The 26774-nt window shown below is 36.8% G+C and overlaps 1 protein-coding gene across 1 annotated transcript in view; it reads right to left on the minus strand.

Moving 5' to 3' along the window:
• Positions 1-26774, minus strand: part of RNF17 (ring finger protein 17) — a 111911-nt gene that overhangs the window by 2199 nt on the left and 82938 nt on the right. The window contains exons 26-34 of the mRNA XM_057707219.1: positions 25742-26031; positions 24068-24231; positions 13107-13226; positions 12058-12138; positions 9272-9397; positions 8079-8135; positions 5510-5626; positions 4207-4375; positions 1826-1961 (exon numbers count right to left, since the gene is read on the minus strand). Coding sequence (XP_057563202.1) covers positions 1826-1961; positions 4207-4375; positions 5510-5626; positions 8079-8135; positions 9272-9397; positions 12058-12138; positions 13107-13226; positions 24068-24231; positions 25742-26031 — 1260 coding nt within the window. The remainder of the gene's footprint in view (positions 1-1825; positions 1962-4206; positions 4376-5509; positions 5627-8078; positions 8136-9271; positions 9398-12057; positions 12139-13106; positions 13227-24067; positions 24232-25741; positions 26032-26774) is intronic.

Genomic DNA, 26774 nt, shown 5'->3' on the forward strand with positions numbered 1-26774 from the left:
TCTTAAAATTAAAATGTTAAGAATGTCACAATTAGGGGAAAAGTTTATGGTGTTGGATATGGCAATGATTTCTTGGAAATGACACCAAAAGCACAGGAACAGAAAAAATTGATTACATCAAAATTTAAAACTGCAGAGGGCACAATCAACAGAGTGAAAAGGCATCCTACAGAATGAGAGAAAATATACATTAAAAAAGATATTTCTCCAAAGAAGAGATCTAAATGGCCAACAAGCACATGAAAAGATGCTCAACATCACTAATCATCAGTGAAATGCAAGTCAAAGCCACAATGTGATATCACCTCACACCCATTAGGATGGCTACTATTAAAAAAACCGGAAGGTAACAAGTGCTGGTGAGGCTGTAGAGAGAAACTGGAACCCTTCGACATTTGGTGGGAATGTAAAATGCTGCTGTGGAGAAGTTTGGTGGTTCCTCAAAATCCTAAAAACAGAATAAGCATATTATCCAGCAACTCCACCTCTGAGTATATGGATAGCAGGGTCTTGAAGAGATATCTGTACACCCACGGTCACAGCATCATTCACAGCAGCCAAGTATCCACTGAGGGTGCACGGATAAATAAATGCGTTACGTACACATGGTGGAATGTTATTCAGCCTTGAAGAAAATTCTAACACACACTATAACATAGCTGAACCTTGACATGCTAAGTGAAATAAGCCAATTACAAAAAGACATGAAATACCTACAGTAATCAAATTCATAGAGACAGAAAGCAGAACGGTGGTTGACAGGCTGATGAAGAGGGAATAAGGAACCATAGGGTTAGTTTCAGTTTTGCAAAATGAAGAGAGTTCTGGAGGTTGGCTGCACTAACAATATAAGTAAAGTTAACACTACTTAACTACACATTTTAAAAGGGTTAAGATTGTAGATTTTATGATATGTGTATTTTACCATTATTAAAAAAATACTACAAGCAACAGTAACAAGAAAACTTGGAAAATAACAGTGTTGGCAAGGATGTGGAGAAAACGGAAGCCCTGTGCATCACTGGAGGAAATGTAAAAGTAGTATATAGCTGCCATGGAAAAGTTTGGCATTTCCTTAAAAAGTTAAGCAGAATTACCATATGATCCCACAATTCCATTTTGAGGTATATACCCCCAAAAAGTTAAAAGCAGGAGCTCAGACAGCTCCATATGTCAGCTGTGAATAGCAGCGTTATTCACAGATCAAGTGTCCATCAGAAGATGAACAGATAAAATGTGGTCTATAAACACAACGGAATGTTATTTAGTCATAAAAGTAATGAAATTCTGACACATGCCACAACTGAATGAACTCTGAAAACATTCTAAGTAAAATAAGCCAGACATAAAAAGGACAAATACTGTTTGATTACACTTGTGTGAAGAACCTAAAATAAGCAAATTCATACAGAGAGTAGAAGAGGGGTTACCGGGAGCGGAGGGAAAGAGAAAGGAGTGTTACTGAGGGGCACAGAGTCTCTGTTCGGGATTATGAAAATGTCCTGAAGAGGGACAGCAGCAATGGCTGCACAGCCCTGTGAATGTATTTAACGCTAATTAATTGTATACTTAAAAATGGCTAATGCGGTAAACGTTTTCTTTAGAATGTTTAAAAAATTTATTTTCTAACATGGTAAATTTTATATGATGTACATTTTACCACAATCTAAAATAACTTTTAGATTAAAAAGACTCCCAATATATAAGTAGCTTTAAAATAGCTTTTTTCCTTGTATAAAAGAGGCAAAATCTTTTCAATTAACAAAAAAGAATAGAATAGAAAATAAGAATCCTAATTCAACAGTTTACTTTTTTGTTTTTTAACCTGTTTATGGTCAGCTTTTCAGTTGATCCATAATCGACAAACTGCACCAGGACAGTGAGAGGGCTGAACTCTTTAATGGAAACAATCTTTGCTCTGTACCACAAGCCATCGTCATATTCCGCAAGGCAAGGCATTTCTGAAAAGACAGAAAAAGGGGGAAATCATATTGCCTTTTATTTTCTTAAGATTTAAAAAAAAATACAGTAAAGTACAAAGAAAATATAATCACCCATTATTGAGAATTAAACACTCAACGGTTAGCCATATGTTGGCTTGTGCTCTTTTTCTGTTTATAGCTTATAAACCTTGATTTTCCTAATTCCTAAGTTAGGAGAAGGCTTGAAGAAAGACAATTCTCCATCCTCAGAGTCCTGGCTCCTCTATTACCCACCGCTTCAGACCATCCTTCCACTGCTCCCACTGCTTATACACCCCCGATTTTTTTCCTTTGGGCAACTGTCTTCTGCAAAGGATAGTAAAATGGTTTCTATTATTCCTACTTCTAATTTTCTCCTCCATTCCAATCCAGTTCTACTGCTCTCTAGTTTAGAATTTTTCAACGGCATCTTAACTGTCTGCAGGACTTAGACTGCAATTTACAGGGTTCTTCACAATATACACCCAATCCACTCCGACCACACATCCTCAGTGTGTTACCTAAATAGATTCCTTATTCAACTTGTTCAATATATGAGAGTGAGTCAAAAATTATCCGCATTCTGGCTGTAGAATTTATTTTAATTAACTTTTAGAAAAGAGAAATACATCAATTTTCAACATAATCTCCTTGCTTTTCAAGACACTTGGTCCATCTGTCAACAATGTTCCCTCATTACAAAATGTTTTAGGCTGAGCTGTGAGCCACGAATGCACCACTATCTTCACTTCTTCATCAGAAGTGAATCTGGCTCCTTGACGGCTAACGCTTGTGCGATCTTCCTTGAACTCCTCCATCCATTCACACACACCACGACAAAACACTTTCTCCATACTCGCACAAAGTCTTCGATAAATAATGGCACTAGGTACACCCTCAGACCACAAAAATATGAATCACTTCACGTTGCCCTTCTTTCATGCAAATCACAAGTGGGGCATCCATTTCTGCTTGCACCGCAGTTACAAATGAACTGATGTAACATGTTCACACCTGCACAGCAGTGACTGGGGAGACAGTAGTCTTGAACAGAATGTGCTGATGAGACAGTGTGGCCAACAGACGTTTTAATATAACCAGAGTGCGGATAAGTTTTGAGTCACCCTCATAGTTCTGTACATATTTAATAGGCATTTACCTATGAATCAACATATATATGCACACTTAAAATTAACTGAAGAATAACTATAGAAAAATGCACACATAATATATGTATAGCTGCACGAATTATCACATGATGCACAGTTTGTGGAACTTCCCTTGAGAGAAGAACACAAGAAGGAAGGCACTGTTTCTTCCAGACTATAAGCTAGTTTATGAAGAGAAGAAATGGTAATGAGTTCATCCTCTCACTCATTCCACAATGACCTGTGAGCACCTGCTTGTGCCAGGCGCCCCCCAGCAATGCAGGCGACCCAGCAGCACAGTGTTCCTGCCCACAGTGCCGCCTCACAGCAGAGGAGGCAGGTGGAGAAGAGTGGGGGGGCAGGGGGAGCTGGGGGGTGCATCAGGGAGGACCTGCAATGCGGGGATAGTTGAGCAGAGACCCTGCTATACATTCCAGAAATTTCCAGGCAGAGGGAACAAGTGTTTATTAGCCAAACATGGGCCACAAATGATTAAAATCTCATTAAATAAAATCAGATAAGACATTGGGCTGATGTTTTCCTTTGCTAAAGTATCCTCTGATATGCACAAAATACCAAGGAAGAATACATCTCTATAAATCACATACTGTTAAAACGTATAGAAACCAACTCTTGGTATTCAGGAATCGTCAACACCAGTAACTAGATGCATTTTCCTCATAGGAGAATCCCATATATTTAATAAAGCTGCTAAAATAGATTAGAAAGGGAAAAAAGCAGGATTTCACCCATCCTAGCAGGACAGGACACAATCTGAGTTCCCCCACCCCCACACCAAAATTAGCAGTTTAGGTGGCTTGTAGTTAAAAATAAGTGTCATTTAGGTCGAAATAACATCTCACAATTTGAGCTACTGGCAAAACCTCAAGTTTAGAAAAGCCATCTTCATGCAGCCGATTGTTAGAGTGCAGCCTGAGCTTTGAAAGATGTAAAGTGTTCCAAGGCAAGAGATCACCATATGAAGTGAGGGTGATAAAAATACCAGTTAACCTTAGAAATAATCCAATCTCATCAGCACTGAAACAAAACAACAGCTGCTGCGTTACGAATCCCTCTTCACTCTGCAAGTCTGGTACCTGTTCTGAAGTCCGTGAGGGGAGGGAATGTCTCCACATTCTTCATGAACCTCCTCAGCGCGTCCTCGCCATCCTCTGACTCAGACTCCCAGCTGACTCCACTGTCACCTGTGTCACTGTGCTGGTTAACCAGATTACAATTTTCTACAGAATCAAGGCAAATATACACCTAAGTGGGGGGAAGGGAAGGGAGAAAAGTTCAAATTCTGTAATTTTTAGTATTCATGATATGGACAAAACTACTGCAGGACAGCCTCCAACAACGGCCCCACAAGTCCTCACAGAGTTAAGTCCCCATAGCAAACCAGACTTGCTCTTTGTGGCTAAAAAACACTATGGCAGTGATGGTATGTGACCACTGAGCCCAGGTTGTCAAAGACGTTGTCTCTGCTCTGGTGGTGCTTGGTCCACCTGGGAAGCGTGCAGCCATGTGCTGGCAGGCCCAGGAGAGGCCCGCGGGGCAGGAGGTTCTGGAAGTGGATCCTGCAGCAGCACCACCTGCCCCACTGCAACCTTCGGATCCTGGATTCCTGACTTTTACGTGTGTTGTTTTAGGCTGCTAAATTTGGAATAATTTGTTACGTGGCAACTAATAACTAATTAAAAATCATAAAAACCAACAACAGTTTGCACTACTATGTTCTCTGATGAAATTATGGAGCAAACTCCTCTTGTCTGTGAAAGAATGGTTTACTGTGTAAAAATGGCTGCAGGGCTGCCGGGCCACGTAATTTGTCTCTTGTTAGCCAAGCATACATAACTGAAGTTTTAGTGTACTTATTCACTCAGTCAGTATTTATTAAGTGCCCACTATGTATCATGCAGTATTCTAGGTTCTAGGGACACACCAGTGACCAACAAAACAGACAAAAACCCCTGTCTTCATGGAATTACATCCTTGTGGGAAGAAGCAGACAAAATAAGAAAGTGGCACAGTGTGTTACAAGGTGATGAACGGTATGGAAAAGCAGAGCAGGGTAAAGAGCACCTAAGTTTGGTGTAGGAAGAGGACAGGGGAATGAGATATTTAAAGTTTCATAGGTGAAAATAAGTTCTAACTTAAAAATCTAAATATTTGATTAAAAAGGCTACACAATACTGGGAAAACCTGAAAGTGACTAAGAAACACTTGCTTTAAGTATAAACAAATGTCTGAAGAGGAAATTATAGGGTGTGCAAACTAGAGGTCACCATCGTCAGTTACTAAAATCAGGAAGATGGAAATGTGAAGCATGAATCCTAGAGTTTAAGACCAAGACTGCTTGTTACATTTTTAACCAACAGCATTATTGAAATCACATACTTCGCTGGGTGAGACAACGTGCTTAACTTGGACAGCGTAGAGTTCTCCAGGGGGCGGCAGAGATGAAGACAAATATGGTGGTAAAATAGGGGCCTCTGTTTCAGACAAAAGTGATCCCTAAAACATCACAAATAAATTCAAATTTCAGAATGACTATTACAGAAATTCACTACATTATTAACGCTCATTACAGTGCCAATTTACTTTCATTTAGTAAAAATCTAGCTGAGACTAAATATCACAAAACAATTTTGTTGCAGTAGGACCACAATGTGCTAAATAATCAAAAGATCTTCAGAATTCTTTTGTCCCCTGTCAAAAAAAAGATTTTGTATAAAGAAACCCCCAGGAATATTTATTTATGCATAATATTTACATATACATATAAAATTCTAGAAGAGTGGTTAACAATTTGCCACTGCTTTAGTGGGACCGGGGTGTTCAAGATGTAGAATTGGGGCAACTTCTTTCCTTTTCACATTTCTGCAGTATTTCATTTATTTTTAAAGTATGTATTTTACAATAAAAACTAATATAATATATGAAATGCCAAAAGAAGATTTAAGTTAAAAATCATCAAAAAAGTGTGTTCTCTCTCAAGCTCATATAAAAGCATAAGGAACAATTAAAACTTATATGCTCCAAAGAGGATCATGGCAGTTAGCAGTTGTTAAAAGCAAATATATACAAAAATATAGGTGATTTTTCTTTTAGTAAGTTAAAAAAATCTTGAATATGGTAATTAGCATAAATAGTAAAAAAATCACATTCAAATTTGTAGACTCGCTTATTACTACTTAACATTTCCAAACTGGTGGCAAAACAAAACATATTTGAACCACTTAGTAGGTTACAGCAAAAAGACTACCCACTGTTGAATTTTACTGATTTGTTACAAAACACTTTACAACAAGCATATGTTTTTATAATTACAGAAATTGAATTCTACTTATAACTGATAAAATTTTATTTATGAGGACACTTCCTGCACCAAAAAGCACAAGCGATAAAAGAAAAAATAAGATAAAAAAAGGATAAACTGGACTTCATCAAAATTTAAAACTCTGGTTGCTTCACCAAGAAAGTGAAAAGACAACCCACAGAATGGGAGAAAATATTTGCAAATCATATCTGATAAGGGACTTGTATCTTCATATCTAAGATGGCTAGGAAAAAAGTCAGATAATGGGACTTCCCTGGCGCAGTGGTTAAGAATCTGCCTGCCAATGCAGGGGTCACAGGTTCGAGCCCTGATCCGGGAAGATCCCACATGCCTCGGAGCAACTGAGCCTGTGTGCCACAACTACTGAGCCCGTGCTTAGAGCCCACAAGGCACAACTACTGATCCCACGAGCTGCAACTACTGAAGCCTGTGCGCCTAGAGCTCGTGCTCTGCAACAAGAGAAGCCACTGCAATGAGAAGACTTGCTTGCCACAACGAAGAGTAGCCCTGCTCGCTGCAACTAGAGAAAGCCTGCGCACAGCAACGAAGACTCAACACAGCCAAAAAAAAAGTTGGCTAACAAGTGTTGGTGAGGATAGAGAAAAAATGGAACCTTGTATAATCCTAGTACCAAAGCAAAATGATGCAGCTCATTTGGAAAACAGTTTCACAGTTCCTTAAAAAGGTAAACACAGTCACTATATGACTTAGTAATTCCACCCCTAGGTTCATACTCCAGAGAAGTGAAAACAGATACCCACTTAAAAATTGGTACACAATAAAAACAGATGATTGAACTTGGTGTACCCCCCAAAAAATAATAAATAAATAAATAAAATTAAAAAAAACAAAAAACAAAAAAACAAAATAATACATGTTCATCATAGAAAGTTTAGAAACCACAAGAAAGAGAAAAGGAAAGCCACCTTTAATTCTTTCACTGAGAAATTCTGCCAATATACTAGTTAATATTCTTTTATTCCTGTATTTTTCTTGTGCTTATAAATGTCTTTGAAATTTTTTAAATAACTTACATAGTTACTGATCTACTTTTTTTAAGAGCAATATGTCACAAACTTTCCCCCAACCCATTAAATATTATTCTACACAATAAAAAAAAAAATTGGTACACAAATGTTCACAGTAACTTTATTCACTGTAAAGGTAAAAACAACCCGTGTCCATCAACAGATGCATGGATAAACAAAATGTGCTGTATCCATATAATGGAATAAAAAGGATACATATTACAACATGATTCAACCTTGCAACCATGATGCTGAAAGAAAGAAGCCAGGAACAAAGGGCTAGGATTCCCTTTATGTAAGTCCAGATTAGGCAAACCCACAGAGACAGTTTCTAGGAAACTGGGGAGGGGGAAATGGGAAGTGATCACTGTTGGTATAGGGCTTCTTTCTGAGATGAAATATTGTGGAATTAGATAGTTGTGATGGCTGCATAACTATGAATATATTAAAAACCACTGACTTGTATACTTTAAAAAGTTGAACTTCATGGTATGCAAATTATCTCAATAAAGCTGTTATGCTTACGTCCTGATCTTGTATCAGATTCTTTATATTGATGAAGTGTCCAAATTTTCAAAATATTTGGACTGAAACTTACCTCAAACCTTATTTCCCATCTCTCTTCCTCATACTTCTTATTGTAATCTGTTGGTTTCTGAAACAATATAGTATTATTAATGAATAAAACCATCTATATAATATTGTTTTAAGGCACTTTCACATTTCAGCTCACAAACACTGTGTGCATGTCCCTACTGGCATTCCTTTCAGCTTAACTATGGGAAAATTTAGTGTTCTGAGTAATCTTAATATTGCAACAAGAAGAATCCTCAAAATTATGCTAAAAGCATGTCAACTGTCATTAGTTTATAGTAAGAGTGGGAGCTCTTACCTTTCCTTTTAAATGTTCACACTGAAGAATACCCCTGGTAGAGAGACTAGGTAATCTTTATAAAACCTGTTTAACAGATGAAATACCCTTTACACAAACACACAGGGGCACAAACGCACACACACCACACGTCTCTGCTAAGAAGACACAGCTGGCTATGAGGGTTACGTGTGCAAAGTTGTGTCACAGTTTTCTATGTGAGAGAAGAAAGCAGTTTCCTGTGTTGAACTCAACACCCACTGTTTGGTTCTGTAATATCGCTAAAATGAACATTCAAAAACCTAACAAGTGACCTGTAAGTCTACAAATATCTTGCTATATAGATTGTTCACATTATTATTTATGATGAGTACCCTATTTCCATAAAGTGTCTGTGGCAGCTTGCAAAGTGAAACCATATCTCTAACAGGCTAATTATGTTTTTTAAAATATTAAAAACAGAAGCACTAGGCAACTGGAATGGGCTATTTACTGAAGCTAGGCTTAAAATCTGGCTGAGTTCCCTGTAGGAAGGCAAAATGGGGGAAATGTTTTAATATTGAATATAAGGAAAACCCATTTTACCGTAGGAGAGAGTTGTTTTCTGGCAGTGAATTCCATTATGATTTTATAATTTACATCTACATTCAAACATTGGAGAATGTATGAGCTTCTCATTAGATTTGAAGATACAGAAACATTAAGTGAATCTTAATGCAACTGAAGTCTTTTTAGGACATTTATAAAGCACGATATAATGTACTGCTTTCTCAATAAAGAATTTACAAATCCTCCAGACTCTTAACATATCAGACATGTAGAACTATGCGGAAGACTTGAGGCATAAGACCAAATACGACATTTTAACCACAATTTCTTTTTCTACAGTTTAGATTTTTATAGAAAAATAGTTCACTTACTTCCTTCAATATTTCCTCAGAATGTTCAAAAGTACAATATTTATGATATCCCATAAAATAAGAAAGTGACATCCCATCAAAATAAAGATGAACAGACAGTTTCTCCCACGGGCTTTCTGGTAATTCCTGTTTAAGTTCAATAAAGCAGATTATTACTATAAAAACAAAGTCTGAAGATTAAAATTTTATAGTGAGCAAAAATGAAATTAGATTTCTGACAATCACAATGTTACTAGTTTGAGTAGTGACTCATTTTGTAAAACTTTCTTCCTGGTATTTTGACAGATTATGAGGCAATGATTCTACTACTTTGTTTTTGTTTTTGTTTTTTTTTTAAGAGCACAACACATTTTGGTCACTTTATTAAATGACATTAAACAGTTTAAGTTTCAACTACTAAACAGCACTTTGAATGGTGAAAACACAGATGGTATTATTGTCATACTTGAATGCTTTTCTTTAAAAACACAATTCCAGTTCTTATATATATTACAAAATGGCCTTAAAGGAAGAAGTGACATCTTTTCTACAGTATTTAAGATACTCAATACAGAATTGAAAAGCATTCTAACAGAAACAAAGGCAAATCTTCACAGCTGTATGATTTCAGCAGCCAAAGCTGGATGATGGACTGAAACATTACTATACAACTGGGACAAAACATATACAGTATCACAATATGCTGCTTTGGTTTTTATAAAATATATTTACATGTCTGTCAGGTAGAGAGTTTTCTAGTAATGTAAAGAAAACAATTTATTATACGTCATCTTTAGGTGATAGTAATAATTTACACTAAGTAGAAGGAGAAAAAAGTGTGCTCAGGGGTAAAGAAATGAAGTTTAGTTAAAAATCCAAAAGTGGCAGGAATCTGAAGAAATTAACAGAAGTCTAGGGGTCATATAATGGCTTTCACACTCGTGGGTCCATTTACAAATATCAGGTACTGGACACGCACGTGACTGACAAGCTGATTGTTTCTCACTGTCTCCACTCGGCACCACCGTCGTTCAAACTTCTGTCTCTGTTGAGTCGTGTAATCGCCTTCCAGCGATCTCCTGCCCTTTCTCTACCGTCCAGTTTTCACCAGTGTGAAGTGAAAACAATAGAGTGTAAGGCAGATCACATCCGCCTCTGCACAGCAACAGCTGCACCTCTCCCAGGTCTTCTCCCACCTCCAGCTTCTGTCCATCTGCTTCTTGAACACTCCAGGCATCTCCTGCCCTGCAGCTCTCTGCACTGTTCTGGTATCTGCGTGGCAAGTCCTCTCACCATTCAGGAGTCTTAATCAAACTTCCTCTTTGTAGGGACGGCTTCCCTGACCGCTGTATTTAAAATGTTACCTCCTCCCCTGCCCACCTCTCCCTATCCACCTTTCCCACTTCATTTTTCTGGCCAGCACTTATCACTGTTTAATACACCTGATGCACATTTTTAAAAATTTTATTTTCCATCACTAAAATGGAAGCTCAATGAAGGCAGGAGTTTCTATTTGGCTTTTGCTGTACCTGCAGGCCTAGGGCAGAGCCCAGCATGTAAGGTCAGAGGAGCACTCCTGGGGAAGGTCTGCTGTGCAGCAAGGCTGCAGGGCAGGCACAGGTATGGTTTCTGAGAGATCGAGTGCCTCGGGATATGCCATCCGGTTCTCCTAGGCTCAGCAAAGCAGCAAAGAGAGCCACCTGGATAAACTGAACCGTTCCCGTCTCTGTGGGACTTCCGTGACCTCCCACAGAGGCTGTGAATAACCAGAGGCGCTCCTCCACCTTCTTATTTCAGTGTGTCTGTGGCTCTTTTTAGGTTTCTGTCTGCCTATCATCACACCATTCATACAAAAATACTTCCTTACAGTTCTTATATCCTCCTGCTCGACCCTCAAACACAGCTCCGGGAGAATCTTCTCATCACCTCACTACTGAGGAACCCCAATGGCGCCTCCTGACTGACGTCTACTTTTCTTAAACCCTATTCACACTGCCGCTCCTCCCAAAATCTCTACTGTTCTAGTGAATGCACTTCCCATTCCTGTCTCTGTGCCTGTCTGCTCAGGAGAACTTCATCCACCTTCCCATTTCTACATTCCTATTACACTTACTCTTTTTACCAGTCACCTGGCTCTCCGCAAGCTGTGGTGTAAAGTCTTTAGGTTTTTGTCTTGTGTCTCACTGTTTGACTGACTAGACAGGGCCTTTGAGGACAGACAGGAATTAGCTGCACCTAACACAGTGCTACATACACAGCACCATCCTGAAAACCACTGAGTGTGTTTATAAACGTCTCTATTTTCTTAGTACTCTCCCTGTGTCAAAATAAGTTGTTAATAAGGAATCTTCCAAGTTGCTGAGTTTCTTGCTTATGGAAGTTCTCAGGAACTTGCTCAAAATTAGGTTTATTTAAAATGAGCCTAGGTACCAAAGTGGTAACTTTTCATGTTAATGAGTAATTTATAATCACATAGGAACACAGTTCTTCATAAAAAAGAAATCCCTCAAATTATATTACCTGCAACACTTTATGGCAAATAAACTAAATCAATGATATATACTTTATTTAAAAATTTTTTTTAAGTTGCTTTTTTTGTTTTTTAAAAGATTTTTTTTTATGTGAACGATTTTTAAAATCTTTATTGAATCTGTTACAACATTGCTTCTGTTTTATGGCCATGAGGCAGGTAGGATCCTAGCTCCCGGACCAGGGATTGAACCCGCACCCCTTGCATTGGAAGGCGAACTCTCAACCACTGGACTGCCAGGGAAGTCCCACTGATATATGATTTAAATACAAATTACCATAATGTGAATTTCCACCTCTCTCTTTGAAAGCAGTTCCTGAAGGAGTTCTACTGCATCTTGTTGCCAGACATTCCCGACCTATTTAGGATTAATAAACTCAGATTCTTTCACAAAATAAGAGCAGGAAGTAAATGAAGATACACAAAAGTAGCCATAAACAGATAACACTAGAGAGGACAAAACATACAGGCAGTTTTCAGAGAACATAATGGGTATATGATAAAAATAATCTTAAGAAACTAATAATTTGTCTCCGCTTCCCCCATGTACTCTTTTAAAGCATTTTATGCTTTAAAAATATAAACCTACACTAAAAACAAAGCATTATAAAACTTTAAAAAAAAAACAATATGCCAATGCAGTGCTTGTACACGGCCTACAATATATATTTATTAAAGAGCAGAGACTGTCTGTGTGCTAAGAAGTTCACATGGCCAGGAACTGGGGCCTCCTGCCAAAAGCCCACGAGGAGCCCCAGCTTCCCGCAGTAGCCTGGGAGTGAGCGCCTGGAAGTGGACTCTTCAGCCCAGGCACTCCTTCGGATGTCTGCGTTTCTGGTGCACGTCTGGGCTGCAGTGCCACCAGGGGCCCCAGGTCAAAACCACCCAGCTACACTGCTCCCAATGCCTGAGCCACAGAAACTGTATGAAAGTTTTAAAAAGCTTATTGTTGATTTAAACCACTAAGCTTTAAGCTTAGTTTGTTACACAGCAAGAGATAATATACCATTCCTTTCTCTGATCCAGCTTCAAATTTCTTGAAATTTTATTTGAACAGTACCTAGAAATTAACAATCCCAAACAAAATTCCCATCTATGAAAATATTTATCTCAATTTATTTAGATGTTTTTATATCCCTTAGTATAATTCTGCAGTTTTCTTTATAAAGGCCCTTTCGCTGTCTTAGTAAGCTTATTTCTAAATATTTTATTATTTTTGTTGCACTGACAGGGATTTCATTTAACATTCTAATTTCTAGAAAATTACTATTAATAAAAAGACAGTATTTAAAAAATTAATCATCCTACAAATCACTGTTTACTCACAGGTATGGTATTATAAAGCTGACAAGGAATACAAAATTGGGGTATATCAGGATACAGCAAAATAGGATAAAGATGACACTGTGGAATCTTCTCAGTGAGTCCGTGATCTAAATATTGTACCTGAAAGAGGACAAATAAAGTTTATAATTAAAATTCACTACTAAAAACTAGGGAACAGAAAGGACTCCCTGGTATTAAAAAGAAAAAAGAGAAAAAGACATCCTAGGAAGAGATATAAACTGGATTTTAAAAACCTCCAGAAAAAAAGTAACACTATTTCCTCATCCCACAGTATATCAAACCTCACTGTCAAAAGGTTTTCTTACACATGAACAACAGCTTTTTCTATCCTTGGGAATAATCAACTTTTTGGAGGATGCTTAAAATTTTTCTTTCGTTTTTCCAAGAATTTTAGAAGTCCTGATTTCCATTTAATAAAAGCACATTTCTCAAATTCTCAGTATTCCTTGGACAGTTTCACAGTTTGGGAAACTCTGCATGTAAAGTTTCCTTCCTGGAGAATCACATTGCATAATAAAGGTTCTGAGATGTCCTATGAGAGAGAAACTTGTTTTTAAATCATCCTGTGTTCCTCAAACTGTTTTGTAAAATAACTTTCTAAAGACTTCGCTTTTTTAAGAATTTTGGGTTCACAGCAAAATTTAGAGAAAGGTACAGAGATTTCCCTCACACCCTCTTAGCTCTCACCTCAGCCTCCTGCCCCGTAACTCCTGCACCACAGTGGTAACCTGTTATAATCAAGCACCTACATGGATACATCATAATCAAGGTCCATATAGATCACATTAGGGTTCACTTGGTGGTATACACGCTAGGGGACTGACAAATGTTAGACTCTGTGAAAACAAAGGGTGTTTTCATTGCCCTAAAAAGCCTCTGTCCTCCCTCCCTGCAACCCTTGGCAGCCACTCCTCTTTTTACTATCTTCATATTTTGCATTTTCCAGGTCATAGAGTTGGAGTCATACAGTATATATAGCCTTTTCAGACTTGCTTTCACTTAGTAATATGCATTTAAGGTTCACCCATGGCTTTTCATGGCTTGAAAGCTCATTTCTTTTTAGCACTGAATAATATTCCATTGCATGAAGGCACCACAGTTTGTTTATTCCATCACCTACTGAAGAACATCTTGGGTGACTCCAAGTTTGGCAATTATGAATAAAGCTCCTATAAACAGGTTTTGCATGGACATGTTTTCAACTCCTTTGGGTAAATACTGTAAAAATTTAATAAACAGAAACGTCAATTAAACAGAGCTGGGAGATCAGAAAGGGGAAGCTCCATGCCCTTTTGATGATAGCAGAGCCCAACAGGAGGAAGACGGGCTCTTCTTTCCTGGCAAGGACTCAACCAATGAAAACCCATGGACTCTTCTGTTTACTAGAGCCATCTCCACTTCCTTTTCTTCTCTATAAACGTGTTCTCCTTCCCTTGCTGTGCAGCAACTTGCACATGCCTTGCCACAGTTGCAGACCCTGAACTGCAATTCTCTGCTGATTCTGAGTAAGCCCAACTTTGCTGGAGAAGTATCTGGCAGTCTGTTTATTTCAGCACAATACCAAGGAGTGAGACTACTGAATGGTACAGTAAAAGTAGGTTTAGTTGTTGAGAAACTGTCAAACTGCCTGCCAAAGTGGATGTACCACTCTGCATTCCCACCAGCAGTGGAAAAGGGTTCCTGTTGCTCCACATCCTCCTCAGCACTTGGTGGTGTCAGTGTTCCAGATTTTGGCCATTCTAATAGATGTGTAGTGGTGTCTGGTATTAATTTGCATCTTTTCATATCCTTATTTGCCATCTGAATGTCTCCTTTGGTGAGGTGTCTGTTAAGGTCTGTCATCCATTTTTTCAATTGGGTTGTTTGTTTTCTTACTGTAAGTTTTAAGAATTCTTTGTATATTCTGGGTAACAATCCTTTATCAGATGTGTATTTTGCAAGTATTTTCTCCCAGTGTGTAGCTTGTCTTCTCATTTGGGGGTGCTGATGTAAAATGGTATTCTGGTTTTTATTTCAAATTTCACCTGTTCATTGCTAGTATACGGGAAAGAAATTGAGTCATGTATATTAATCTTACATCCTGCAATCTCGCTATAATTGCTTATTAGTTTCAGAAGTTTTTGTCAAGTCTCTTGCATTTTTTTTTAATGTAAAGGAACATGTCATCTGCAAACATACAGTTTTTCTTCTTTCCCAATCTGTATACCCTTTATTGCCTTGTCTTACCGCATTACCTAACACTTCCAGTACAATGTTGAAAAGGATTGGTGAGGGGGCATCCTCGCCTTGTACCTGAAAAGTCTCAATTTCTTACTGTTAAGTATTATAATTCCTGTATAAGTTTCCTTATACTTTTAGTTTACTGAGTTTTTATAATGAAATGAGTGTTGGATCTTCTCAAATGCTTTTCTACATCTACTGATATAATCATGTGATTTTTCTTTTTTACCCCATTGATGTGATGGATCATAATAACTGATTTTCAAATGCTGAATTAGCCTTGTATACCTGGGATAAATACCATTTGGTCATAGTATATAATTTTCTTTAAACATCGTTGGGCTCTCACTTGCTAATGTTTCACTGAGGATTTTTGTATCTGTGTTCCTGAGAGATACTGGTCTGTAGGTTTCCTGTAATGTCTTTGCCTGTTTTTGATATTAGGGTAATGCTGGCCTCATAAAATGAGTTATGAAGCATGCCCTCTGCTGCTTTCCTCTGAAAGATACTGTAGGGAACTGGTAAAATATCTTCCTTAAATGTCTGGCAGGATTCACCAGTGAACCTATCTGGGTCTGGTGGTTTTTGTTTTGGAAGGTTGTCAATTATTGATTTAATTTCTTTAATAGAGGCCAATTGAGATTATTTCTTCTTGTCTGAGTTTTGGCATTTTGGGTCATTTAAGAAACTGGTCTAGTCCATCTAGGTTATCAAATGTGTGGGCATAGTTGTTCATAGCATTCCTTTATCTCTCATTGTTCATTAAATCCATATTGATATCCCTACTTTCATTTCTGATATTAGTAATTTGTGTTCATTTTTTTTCTTGGTTAGCCAGGCTAGAGGGTTATTGATTTTACCAAACTTTTCAATGAACCAGCACTGATTTTCTTTCTTGAATTCCTGTTTTCAGGAATTCACAGACTTCTCTAATTCTTATTTCTTTTCTTCTGGTTTGGCTTTTTTTTTTCCTAATTTTCTAAGGCAGAAACATAGGTAACTGATTTTAGACTTTCCTTTTTTTATTATATATATGTATGTATTTCAATGCAATGAATTTCCCTCTCAGCACTGCTTTAGCTGCATCTCAAATTTTGATGTTATGTCTTCATTTTCATTTAGTTCAAAATATTTTAATATTTCTCTTGAGATTTCTTCTTTGATCCATGTGTTATTTAGAAGTTTGTTGTTAAATCTCCATGCATTTTGGGATTTTCCAGTTGTCTTCCTCCTACCAACTTCTAGTTTAACTCTATTGTGGTCTGAGAGCAAACACTGATTCCTATTCTTTTAGATTTAAGGAGTGTTTTATGGGTCAGAATGTGGTCTATCTTGGTGAATATTCCATGTGGGCTTAACAATGTGTATCTTGCTGTTATTGGAGGAAGAATTCTATAGATGTTAATTATATCCAGTTGATGATGATGTTGAATTCATGTCCTTACTGATTTCCTGCCAGCTGAATCCATCCATTTCTGATCAGGAAGCCTTGAAGTCTCCAGCTATGATAGTGGATGCATCTGTTTCTCCTTGCAATTCTGTCAGTTTTTGCCTCATCTGACTCTGTCTGTTCTTAAGGGCACATTAAGAATTTATTAAGATATTCAGAATTTTATGTCTTCTTGGAAAATTGACCCCTTTTTCATTATGTAATGCCCTTCTTTTTCCTTGATAGCTCTCCCTGCTTAGAAGTCTGTTCTGAAATCATTATCACCACACTTTTTTTTTTGATTAGTGTTAGCATGGAATATTTTTCTAAGTCCATTTATTTTTAATCTATTTTTATCTTATATTTAACGTGGGTTTCTTACAGACAACATATAGTTGAGTGTTTTTTTTTGATCCACTCCAATAATATGGGTCTTTTAATTGGTGCATTTAGAAGACTGACCTTCAAAGTAATTACTGACATGGCTGAATTAATATCTAACATATTTGTTACTATTTTCTACCTGCTCTTGTTCTTTGTTCTTATTTTTGTTTTCCACTGTTTTTCTTCCTCTTGTGTTTTTTTTGGTGGGGGGAGGATTTTATATGATTCCATTTTCTCTTACTGAATCAGTATAATTTAAAAAATTTTTAGTAGTTTCCCTACAGTTTGTAATAATCACAACTAATCCAACTCCACTTTCAAATAACACTATACCACTTTACAGACAGTATGAGTACCTTATAGTAACAAAATAATCCTAATTCCTCCCTTTCATCCTCTGTATTAGTCATTTATTTCACTTACATATAAGCATACATAAGCATACATATGATATAACTAAAAGCATATGTAATTGAATTAACTGCTGTTATTACTCTGAACAAACTATTACCTGTTAGAGCCTATCAAACAGTTATCTGTTAAATTAAAAAAAGAAAAATAAAAGTCTTATCTTCACTTATTCCTATTCAATTATTTCCCTTATGTAGATCTGAGTTTCTAACCTATATCATTTTCCTTCTCTCCAAAATTTTTCTTTTAACATTTCTTGTAAGGCAGGTCTATTGGCAACACATTCAGTTTTTGTTTCTCTGGTAAAGTCTTCATTTCTCCTTCAGTTTTGAAGGATAATTTTGCAGAATTCTAGGCTGATGGGTTTTTCTCCCTCTTGAGATTTTAAATATTTCAACCCACTCTCTTCTTTACTGTGTGTGTGCTTTAATTAATTTATTTCTTTATTCAATTAATATGAAATGAGGGGCTATTCTGGGTCAACCAAAGTACTAAGCTTACACTGTGATTTCTACCTAATTTGTATTGTTCTCTTAGCTGAAAGAGGTGGGGAAAACATTCTTCCTACATCAGTGGCTTCCGTTGCTCAACTTACTTTTCAATAAACAAGTTAATTATTATGTCAAAGGTTTTAGGTAAACTTGGCTAACGTTGGCAAACAATATTTGAAAGATTGAAAGCAGCTCTTTTGCCCCTTTCCCATTTGCACATTTCTGTTCTCCAACACTAACATAATTATAGGAATGAGATCACTAGACAATTTAACCTAACTCCTGACTTATGCTCTTCTGAATGCATACCATGCCTTGTCTAATCTGTTGATTCTTTTCCTAGATTAAAAAAAATGAAGAATTAAGCAGTTAAAAAAATGACCAGCTCTCTACCCCCAACAGCCTCCCTAAAGCAATCCTGCAGGCAGATCACTCGGCCAGTGCAACATCTGGAGAGTCATGCAACAGAGAAAGATGTAGAATGCAGCCTCCTGCCTCGATGATTCCCTGAGATTCTTCCCCTACCCCCATTTTCCCCTTTAAAAACTGTCATGGCTGAGTGGAATCTTTGGAGTTGGTCTCTGGACACAAGTCTACCTTCTCCCCAAACTGCCGGCTTTTCTGATTAAAGCACCTTTCCTTTCTACTGATACCTGCCTCTTAAATTACTAGCTTATGAATCAACTTCTCGCATAGTTTCTGAGGAGAAGCTGGATGCAATTCTTATCTTTGCTCCTCTATAGGCGAGGTGTTTTCTTCTCTGGCTTCAGGATTTTTTCTGTAATTTTGACCTTCTGTCATTTGAAACGACAGATGGTTTCTTTTGTACTTATCGTGCTTGGTGTTCTCTGAGCTCCAGGATCTGTGGTTTGGTGTCTGACATTAACTTGCGAAAATTCTCAGTAATAATTTTTCTTCTCTCTTTACTTTCTGGTATTTCCATCATCCATATGTTAAACCCTTGTAGTCACCCCACAATTCTTGGGTATGTTGTTCTGTTTTTTTTTCAGTTTTTCTCTTTACTTTTCAGTTTTAGAGGTTTCTATTTAAATATCCTCTAGTGCAGAGACTTTTTCCTCAGCTGTGGCCAGCCTACTAATAAGCAAATCAAAGGTTCTTAGTATTTCTCTCTCTGCTTACATTGATGTTGTCTACTTTACCCCTTAGAGCCCTTAGCATATTAACCACAGCTGTTTTAAGTTCCTGTTCTGATAATTCTAACATCCCTGTCATGTCTGATTCTGATGCTTCTTCTGTCTCTTCAAATTGTGTTTCTGCCTTTTAGCATGCCTATTATTTTAAATTTAGATATGACTTTTAACATACTATTAGTTTCAGGTATACAACAAATGATCTGACATTTACATATATTGCAAAATGATCACAACAGTAAGTCTTAAGTTAACATCCATCACCATACATAGTTACAAAACATTTTTTTCTTGTGATGAGAACTTTTAAGATCTACTCTTTTAGCAACTCTCACATGTACAATACATGATTATTAATTACAGTCACCATGCTGTACACTATATCTCAATGAATGATTTACTTTATAGTTGGGAGTTTTACTGTTTAAACCCCTTCACCCATATTGCCCATTCTGCCTCTGAAAACAATCACCAACCTGTTCTCCGTATTTCAATTTTTGTTGTCTATTTTTTAAATTCCACATAAAAGTGAGATGATTGGATATTTGTCTTTCTCTGAGTTATTTCACTTAGCATAATGCCTTCAAGGTCCACCCATGTTTTTGCAAATCACAAGACTTCCTTCTTTTTTATGACTGAATAACATTCCATTCTATATATATACACATCACAATTTCTTTATTCATTTATCCATCAATGGATGCTTAGATTGCTTCCATATCTTGGTTATCATAAATAATGCTGCAATGAACATGGGGGAGCATATTATCTTTTCAAGTTAGTGTTCTTGTTTTCTTTGGATAAATACCCAGAAGTGGAATAACTGGGTCATCTGTAGTTAATTTTTTGAGGATCTTCCATACTATTTTCTGCAGTGGCTGTATCAATTCACAGAACCAACAACAGCATATGAGGGTTTTCTACTCTCCACATCCTCATCAACACTTGTTACTGGATGTCTTTTTCGTAATAGCCATATCTAATGGGTTTTGCAAATATTTTCTCCCATTCAGTAGATTGTCTTCTTGTTTTGTCAACGGTTTCCTTTGCTGTGCAAAAGCTAAGTTTCATTAGGTCCCATTTGTTTATTTTTGCTTTTATTTCCTTTGTTTTAGGAGACATCCAAAAAATACTGCTGCAATTTACATAATTGTGTCCTGCCTATGTTTTCCTCTAGGAGTTTTATAGTATTCAGTTATAGTATTCAGTTTTACACTTAGGTCTATGATCCACCTTGAGTTTACTTTTGTATATGGTGTTAGGAAATGTTTCAATTTCATTCTTTTACATGTAGCCGTCTGGTTTTCCCAGCATTGCTTATTGAAGAGACTATCTTTTCCCCATTGTATATTTTTGCCTTCTTTGTCATAGATTGACCATAAGTGGGTTTATTTCCGGGCTTGAGTTTTATGAGTTCTTTATATATTTTGGATATCAACCCCTAATCAGATATATGTTTTAGAAATATTTTCTTCCATTCAGTAGGTTGTCTTTTCATTTTGTTGATTTTTTTTTTCTTTGCTGTGCAGAAGCTTTTTAGTTTGATGTAGTCCACCTTAATTTTTGTTTTTGCTGCTTCTGCTTTTGGTGTCACATCCAAAAAATTATCACCAAGACCTATGTATATTAAAGAACTTATCACCTATGTTTTCTTGTAGGAGTTTTATGACTTCAGGTCTTATGTTCTAATCTTTATAATCTATTTTGAGTTAACTTTGTGTATTGTTTAAGGTAGTGGTCTAATTTCATTCTTTTGCATGTGGCTGTCCAGTTTCCCCAACACCATTTACTGAAGAGACTATCCTATCTCCACTGCATATTCTTGGCTTTATCATACGTTAACTGTCCATATGTGTGCAGGTTTATTTCCAGGCTGCCTATTCTAGTCCATTGATACATGCATATTTTTTTAATGCCAATATCATATTGTTTCGTAATTTTTTTCTTGATAGCCAGACATGTACTGTTTAAAAGGAACTGCTCTAAACCAGCCTTTAGCCATGTGGTAGGAGGGTGTGGCAGGAGGGGAAGTGTTCTACAGTCTTATGATTAGGTCTCAGTCTTTCACTGAGCCTATATCTTCAGACTGTGAACTTCACAAGTGTTTCTAAGTTTTTTGTTCTCCCCTCTAAAGTGGAAGAGGATGGATATAGCGAGCTGCAGTTGGGTCTTTTTCCCATGTGGAAAGCTAGAGTTAACTGTAATTGGGTGATTTCCTTTCCCCCAGGTTGCTTAGGCTCTGATAATACCCCAGATGCTTAGGCCCTGCTTACTACTTCCTCCTGAGTACAGGCCTTATTAAGAAGAACAGAATGGAGACTTCCCTGGTGGCACAGTGGTTAAGAATCTGTCTGCCAACGCAGGGGACACAGGTTAGATCCCTGGTCTGGGAAGATGCCACATGCCGTGGAGCAACGAAGCCTGTGCTCTAGAGCCCAAAAGCCACAACTACTGAGCCTGTGTGCCACAGCTACTGAAGTCCACATGCCCAGAGTCCTGCTCCACAACAAGAGAAGCCACTGCAATGAGAAGCCCGCACATGCTATGAAGAGTAGCCCCTGCTTGCCACAACTAGAGAAAGCCCACATGCCGCAATGAAGACCCAATGCAGCCAAAAATAAATAAAAAACAAAAACAAAAAACATTGTAATAAAAAAAAAAGAACAGAATACTCTGGCATATTTCAAAATGGCTCCTTTTCTCCTCCCCCTGCTGGAAACATCTCTGATGTTATGTGAGGACCTCTTGGAGATAAACCTCACAGAATTGTGTGGGACCTACTGATGACTGGGTTCCCTGGAGTTTCACCTCTCAGAGCTGTCCACACTAAGTTCCAGCAATTCTTAGAACTTACCTGGCGATCCAGTGGTTAAGACTCCAGGCTCTCACTGCTGAGGGCCCGGGTCCAACCCCTGGTCAGGGAACTAAGATCCCATAAGCCAGGCAGTGTGGGGGCGAGGGTGGGGGGGAATTCCAGCAATTCTTCAGTTAAAGTTCTGGTCGTCAGTCTTTGCTCGCATAAGCTGTGACTCTCTATATTCACCTGACTCTCTAACCACTGGGGAAGTGATTTTACTTGTTAGGATGGTGTGGCAACTTCATAGCTCCTTGATGTGGAACCAGAAACCGGAAGTCCTCAACAATCCATTTTTTAAATGCTTTATTTAATGTTGATAATTCAATTTCTAAATTGTTTTAAGAATAAGGAATGTAAATAAGTTGTTACCCAACTTAATGAAATTAACATATCACTGTTTAATTGGGCTGTCTTGGCAATCAGCATTAAGAAAATGAAATAGAATTGAATAAAAAAAATCTGAGTACACTAAAAGTAGTTAGGTAAGTACAGTTACATGTAATGTTTATTTCTTATTGTGGATCATAGGATAACCTTGAAAGATACCAGGTTAAGGAATGAAAAATTTATTGTGTATACTTAAAATGTATAGAAAAAATAAAAAATGATGATTAAAATATCAAAATGATCTTAAGAAATTAAAAAAACAGATATTAGAAAGTGTGAGAAAAATATAGTTCACCACTATCTTATTTATTTGGATTCCATATATGTAAAGATCGTGAATTATAACTTAATGAAAATTGAATTTCAATTTACTTTTAAATTAAAAGTTATCTGAACAATTCAAATGTATGTGAAAATGGACTCATTTGCATATAAACACATGAATCTGTGAAAATCCATATACTTAAATACCCCAAACTTAAAACCATTTAACTTCTATTAAAAACATATAAAGTTTGTATTGCAGCACAAAAACCATGAGACTTAGATGAGAAACTTAGGAATCAGATGCTCAGATGTGAATTCCAATACCACCACCTACTGCTAGACTGACCTCAGGCACATCACTGAGCTTAAATTTCTGTTTTCTTACTGGTAAAATGGGAACAGTCATCTACGTCTATGATAGTGGAAAACAATAAAATATGAATGCACACATGTGAATAAAGCTTAGAAACCTGACGTGCTATGTTATCGTCAGGTATCAACATCAAACAGGTAACAGTCTCCTGTGTAAGTATTAACAAGACTTTCCTTCTTACTTTTTCCTCCCCTCCTAAAACCAAAATCTTCACAGGCTGGATGTCTCTTGATTCCATTGCTATACTTAGTAAGTACAATGTAAATGGAGGCATTTTCATCTATATTTTTACACACACATTTTTTCAAAGTACAGTTGACCCTTGAACAACATGGGTTTAAACTATGAGGGTCCACTTACACATGGATTTTTTTTCAAAAAAACCTACTACAGTACTACATGATCGACAGTTGGTTGAATCTGTGATACAGAACCGTGGATATGGAAAAACTGTATAAATTATACTCAGATCAACTGAGCAGAGTGTTGGCGCCCCAGCCCCTGTGCTGTTCAAGGGCATATGCAGCTCTTTCTGAAGATTTTGGATGAAACTCAAGTACTATTCTCAGTATTCTGGAAAGGTAAATTAACTCTTACTGTGAAAGGGTAAATTAGGGGGTCCCATAAACAAATTTGCTAAGGAGATACAGAACATACTAGAAAACAAGTTGTTTCACTTAACACCATGCACACAAATAAGGCTGCTAATTATAAATAAGTGGCACCATTGACGTATCAGTGGCAAAAATCCCTATCTGGAAATAGTTTTTGGTTATTCAGGTTAATAAACATACTTGAAAATAAAGAGTTCTTATGACAAATAAATAAATAATGCATCTAAGTGATTCTCCTACATGTATGAACTCATTAAAAGATGTTTTAATCAAAATTTCATGTATTTGGACTTGAAAGACCACTTAATGTTATAGCATTTAGCCTTAAAATAATCACAAAAGAATATCAGACTCACCCTGATGGTGCCGCCAACGACTTCCATTACTTTGCCTCGATACCACAAAGTATCTGATCCCCTCACTGCACAAGCTTCTCCCTTTTTCCAGAAATAAGGCTCCAAAAGACCAAGGCATTTTAAATTACTTTGAATTTCATTCATCATTTTTATTAGTTCAAGTTCTGAAGAAATTATTAAAAATAGAAAGCATTTAGGAAAAATTCCCTACCATTTTCAAATGAAGTCACCCTCAAACTTTAGTAACTTCATCACTTAAATAACATTAAAAAGAATTAAAAATCAGTTCCCACATGGGGTGTGATGAATTGGGAGATTGGGATTGCCATATATACATTACTAATAAGAAAAAAATATCAAATTGTACACTTTAAATAAACGCAGCTTATTGTATGCAAAAAAAAAAAAGAAAAATAGAAAAAAATCAGTCCCCACGTAATAGAGCTTTCATAAAAATGTAATTTATAGTCAGTAGCTTGTTTATGTTTTGAAATATACTACTAACGAACAACATGTAAATTATTATTCTGATCTCTGGTTATAAAGGCAAGCATTATTTTGGGAGTGCAAGAATTATTAAAAGCTCTAAACACATACCAGAAAGCCCTAATATAAAAGAACTAGTGCTTTAAGTTAACATCATTTTGACAGAACACCTAAGTGAAACACAACACAAGTTATATGTTATTTGATGCTCAGATACAGCATAATGCTAATATTGCTAATTCCTGCTAACTGGCTCATAATTTCCACAGTAAATTTATATGCCTATAACTGATAGCAGAGGGGGTAAGCTCTGGCATCAGTTCCTGTAACAGTTCTACCACTTTAGTTGCAAGTTCTTGGGCAAAAGCCTCAGTGTGTTCTTCTGTAAACTGGGTGTAATAGTGCTAACCCACATTATCAGTACTGCAGGGGATTGGATGTAAAGCACCTGGCAACTGGTTCTAGCTATGATTGTTTACACACGTCAAGCAAAGTTTCCGGATAAAGTACTATTGCTAGAGGTCTGAAACACTACTTACTTCTAGAGTAACCAATTACAAAGATTTAGTCTGGTTTTCAAATTGAAAAACAGTATTTCGGAGATCAACAAATGAGACAAAAATTTCAACAAATTCATAGCCCCCATACCCCTATCCACAGGTGGACTTACTATGAAGCTAATGGAGCTTAAGTCCCGTGAAAGCTAGAGTTGCTGTGAGTCCTGGATCGTCTCTGGACACGCCCAGGTTGTAGAAAGGAAGCATGAGTATATACACTAAAGAGATCTTAGGAAGGACCTGAGTCTCAAACGGACCTGACTCTCCACTCATTCATTGTGATTTCTTTCCTCATTCTAAACTAACATAAACTTCTGTGTTCTTTTTTCTTAGCCTCCGAACTTGTGTAAGTGGTTTTACAAACCTGGAACCACCCCAACGCTTATTTTAGGCCTAATGTTTATCCATTCCCAACATCTCGATAAATGATTTTCATGTGCTAGGCACTGTGAAAAGTACTTTTCATGCATTATTTCATTTAACCCTCACAACAACTCAGTGAAAATGAGGTTCAGAAAGGTTAAATATCTGCCCAAGGAATTTCAACCCACGTGTATCTTACTAGAGAAGTCTCTAGTAGTAAAAGCGACTATTTTCACAGAATAATTCTGTATAACATGAAAAATCTTACCTGATAATTTAGGTACCACAAATATAGTTCCATCATCACCAATACAGCTCACTATTGCCTTAAATACTTTCTGGTTAGGAATAGATGGTGGTTTATAGTATCCACTGGTTCCTGGTTCTAGAATTTTCTCCTTCAATTCAGACACCTTGTGTTCACTCATAATAACAGTAGCTTTTCTGTCAGAGTCGGGGTTAATTTTAATACACTTAGTAATCATTGACTTTCCTTGTTCCAGGGGGATTTCCAGAGACTTCTGGGATAATGAATGGCTGTTATCTAATTTATTAATTCTGTAACATACAAAAAAGAATATACCTAACCATGAGCAAATAAAAAATTTCTGGAAAAACAATATAAAAAGAACCCTTCAAGTATACTTGAAATTTAAAGAAAATATTTGCTCTAGTCTAGGGTATCCTAGTCTAATTTGTTACATAAAAATGAACATACTTGAAGTTATAATGGAAACCATTTTAAATCATAAATGAGCTTAATGAGAATAAAGAAACATAATTTCACTTAAATGCATTAAATTACTATCCCGTATTTACATGCTATTCTCTCTTAAAATCTTTTATTAAGTATACCCAAGTATCATCCAATTAACTAGATGTTATCGGGAAATACAACAGCTTCAAGTTGATTCTAATTGAGCCCAAAGACAGATGATACATGTGGCAAGTTATCAACATTCATAAAATAATACAAAGATAATGATTCAATTAAAAATATACAGTTTCTTCATACTATTCAGGTATTAAGTGTTAGTGGTAACATGCTATATTCACTCATAAGTGTTTTAGTTCCTGTTATTCCCTTCCAATTAAAAAAAAAATCCTAGAAGGAAATATTAACATTGTTTTCCTTCCTAGAAGGAAATATTAACACAGCAGATTTTTGTTTCTTCCACTTTCCGGTATTTTCTTTTAAAAGGAAATGAGCGCTGATAAAATAACAGCTTCATAATTCCTCAACTAACACAGCTCCCTCATCATCCCCAGCCTTGAGACAGCAGTTTTAGTGCCATAAAAGT

The sequence above is a fragment of the Hippopotamus amphibius genome, chromosome 14, assembly GCF_030028045.1.
Source record: "Hippopotamus amphibius kiboko isolate mHipAmp2 chromosome 14, mHipAmp2.hap2, whole genome shotgun sequence".
In the NCBI taxonomy this organism is placed as follows: domain Eukaryota; kingdom Metazoa; phylum Chordata; class Mammalia; order Artiodactyla; family Hippopotamidae; genus Hippopotamus; species Hippopotamus amphibius.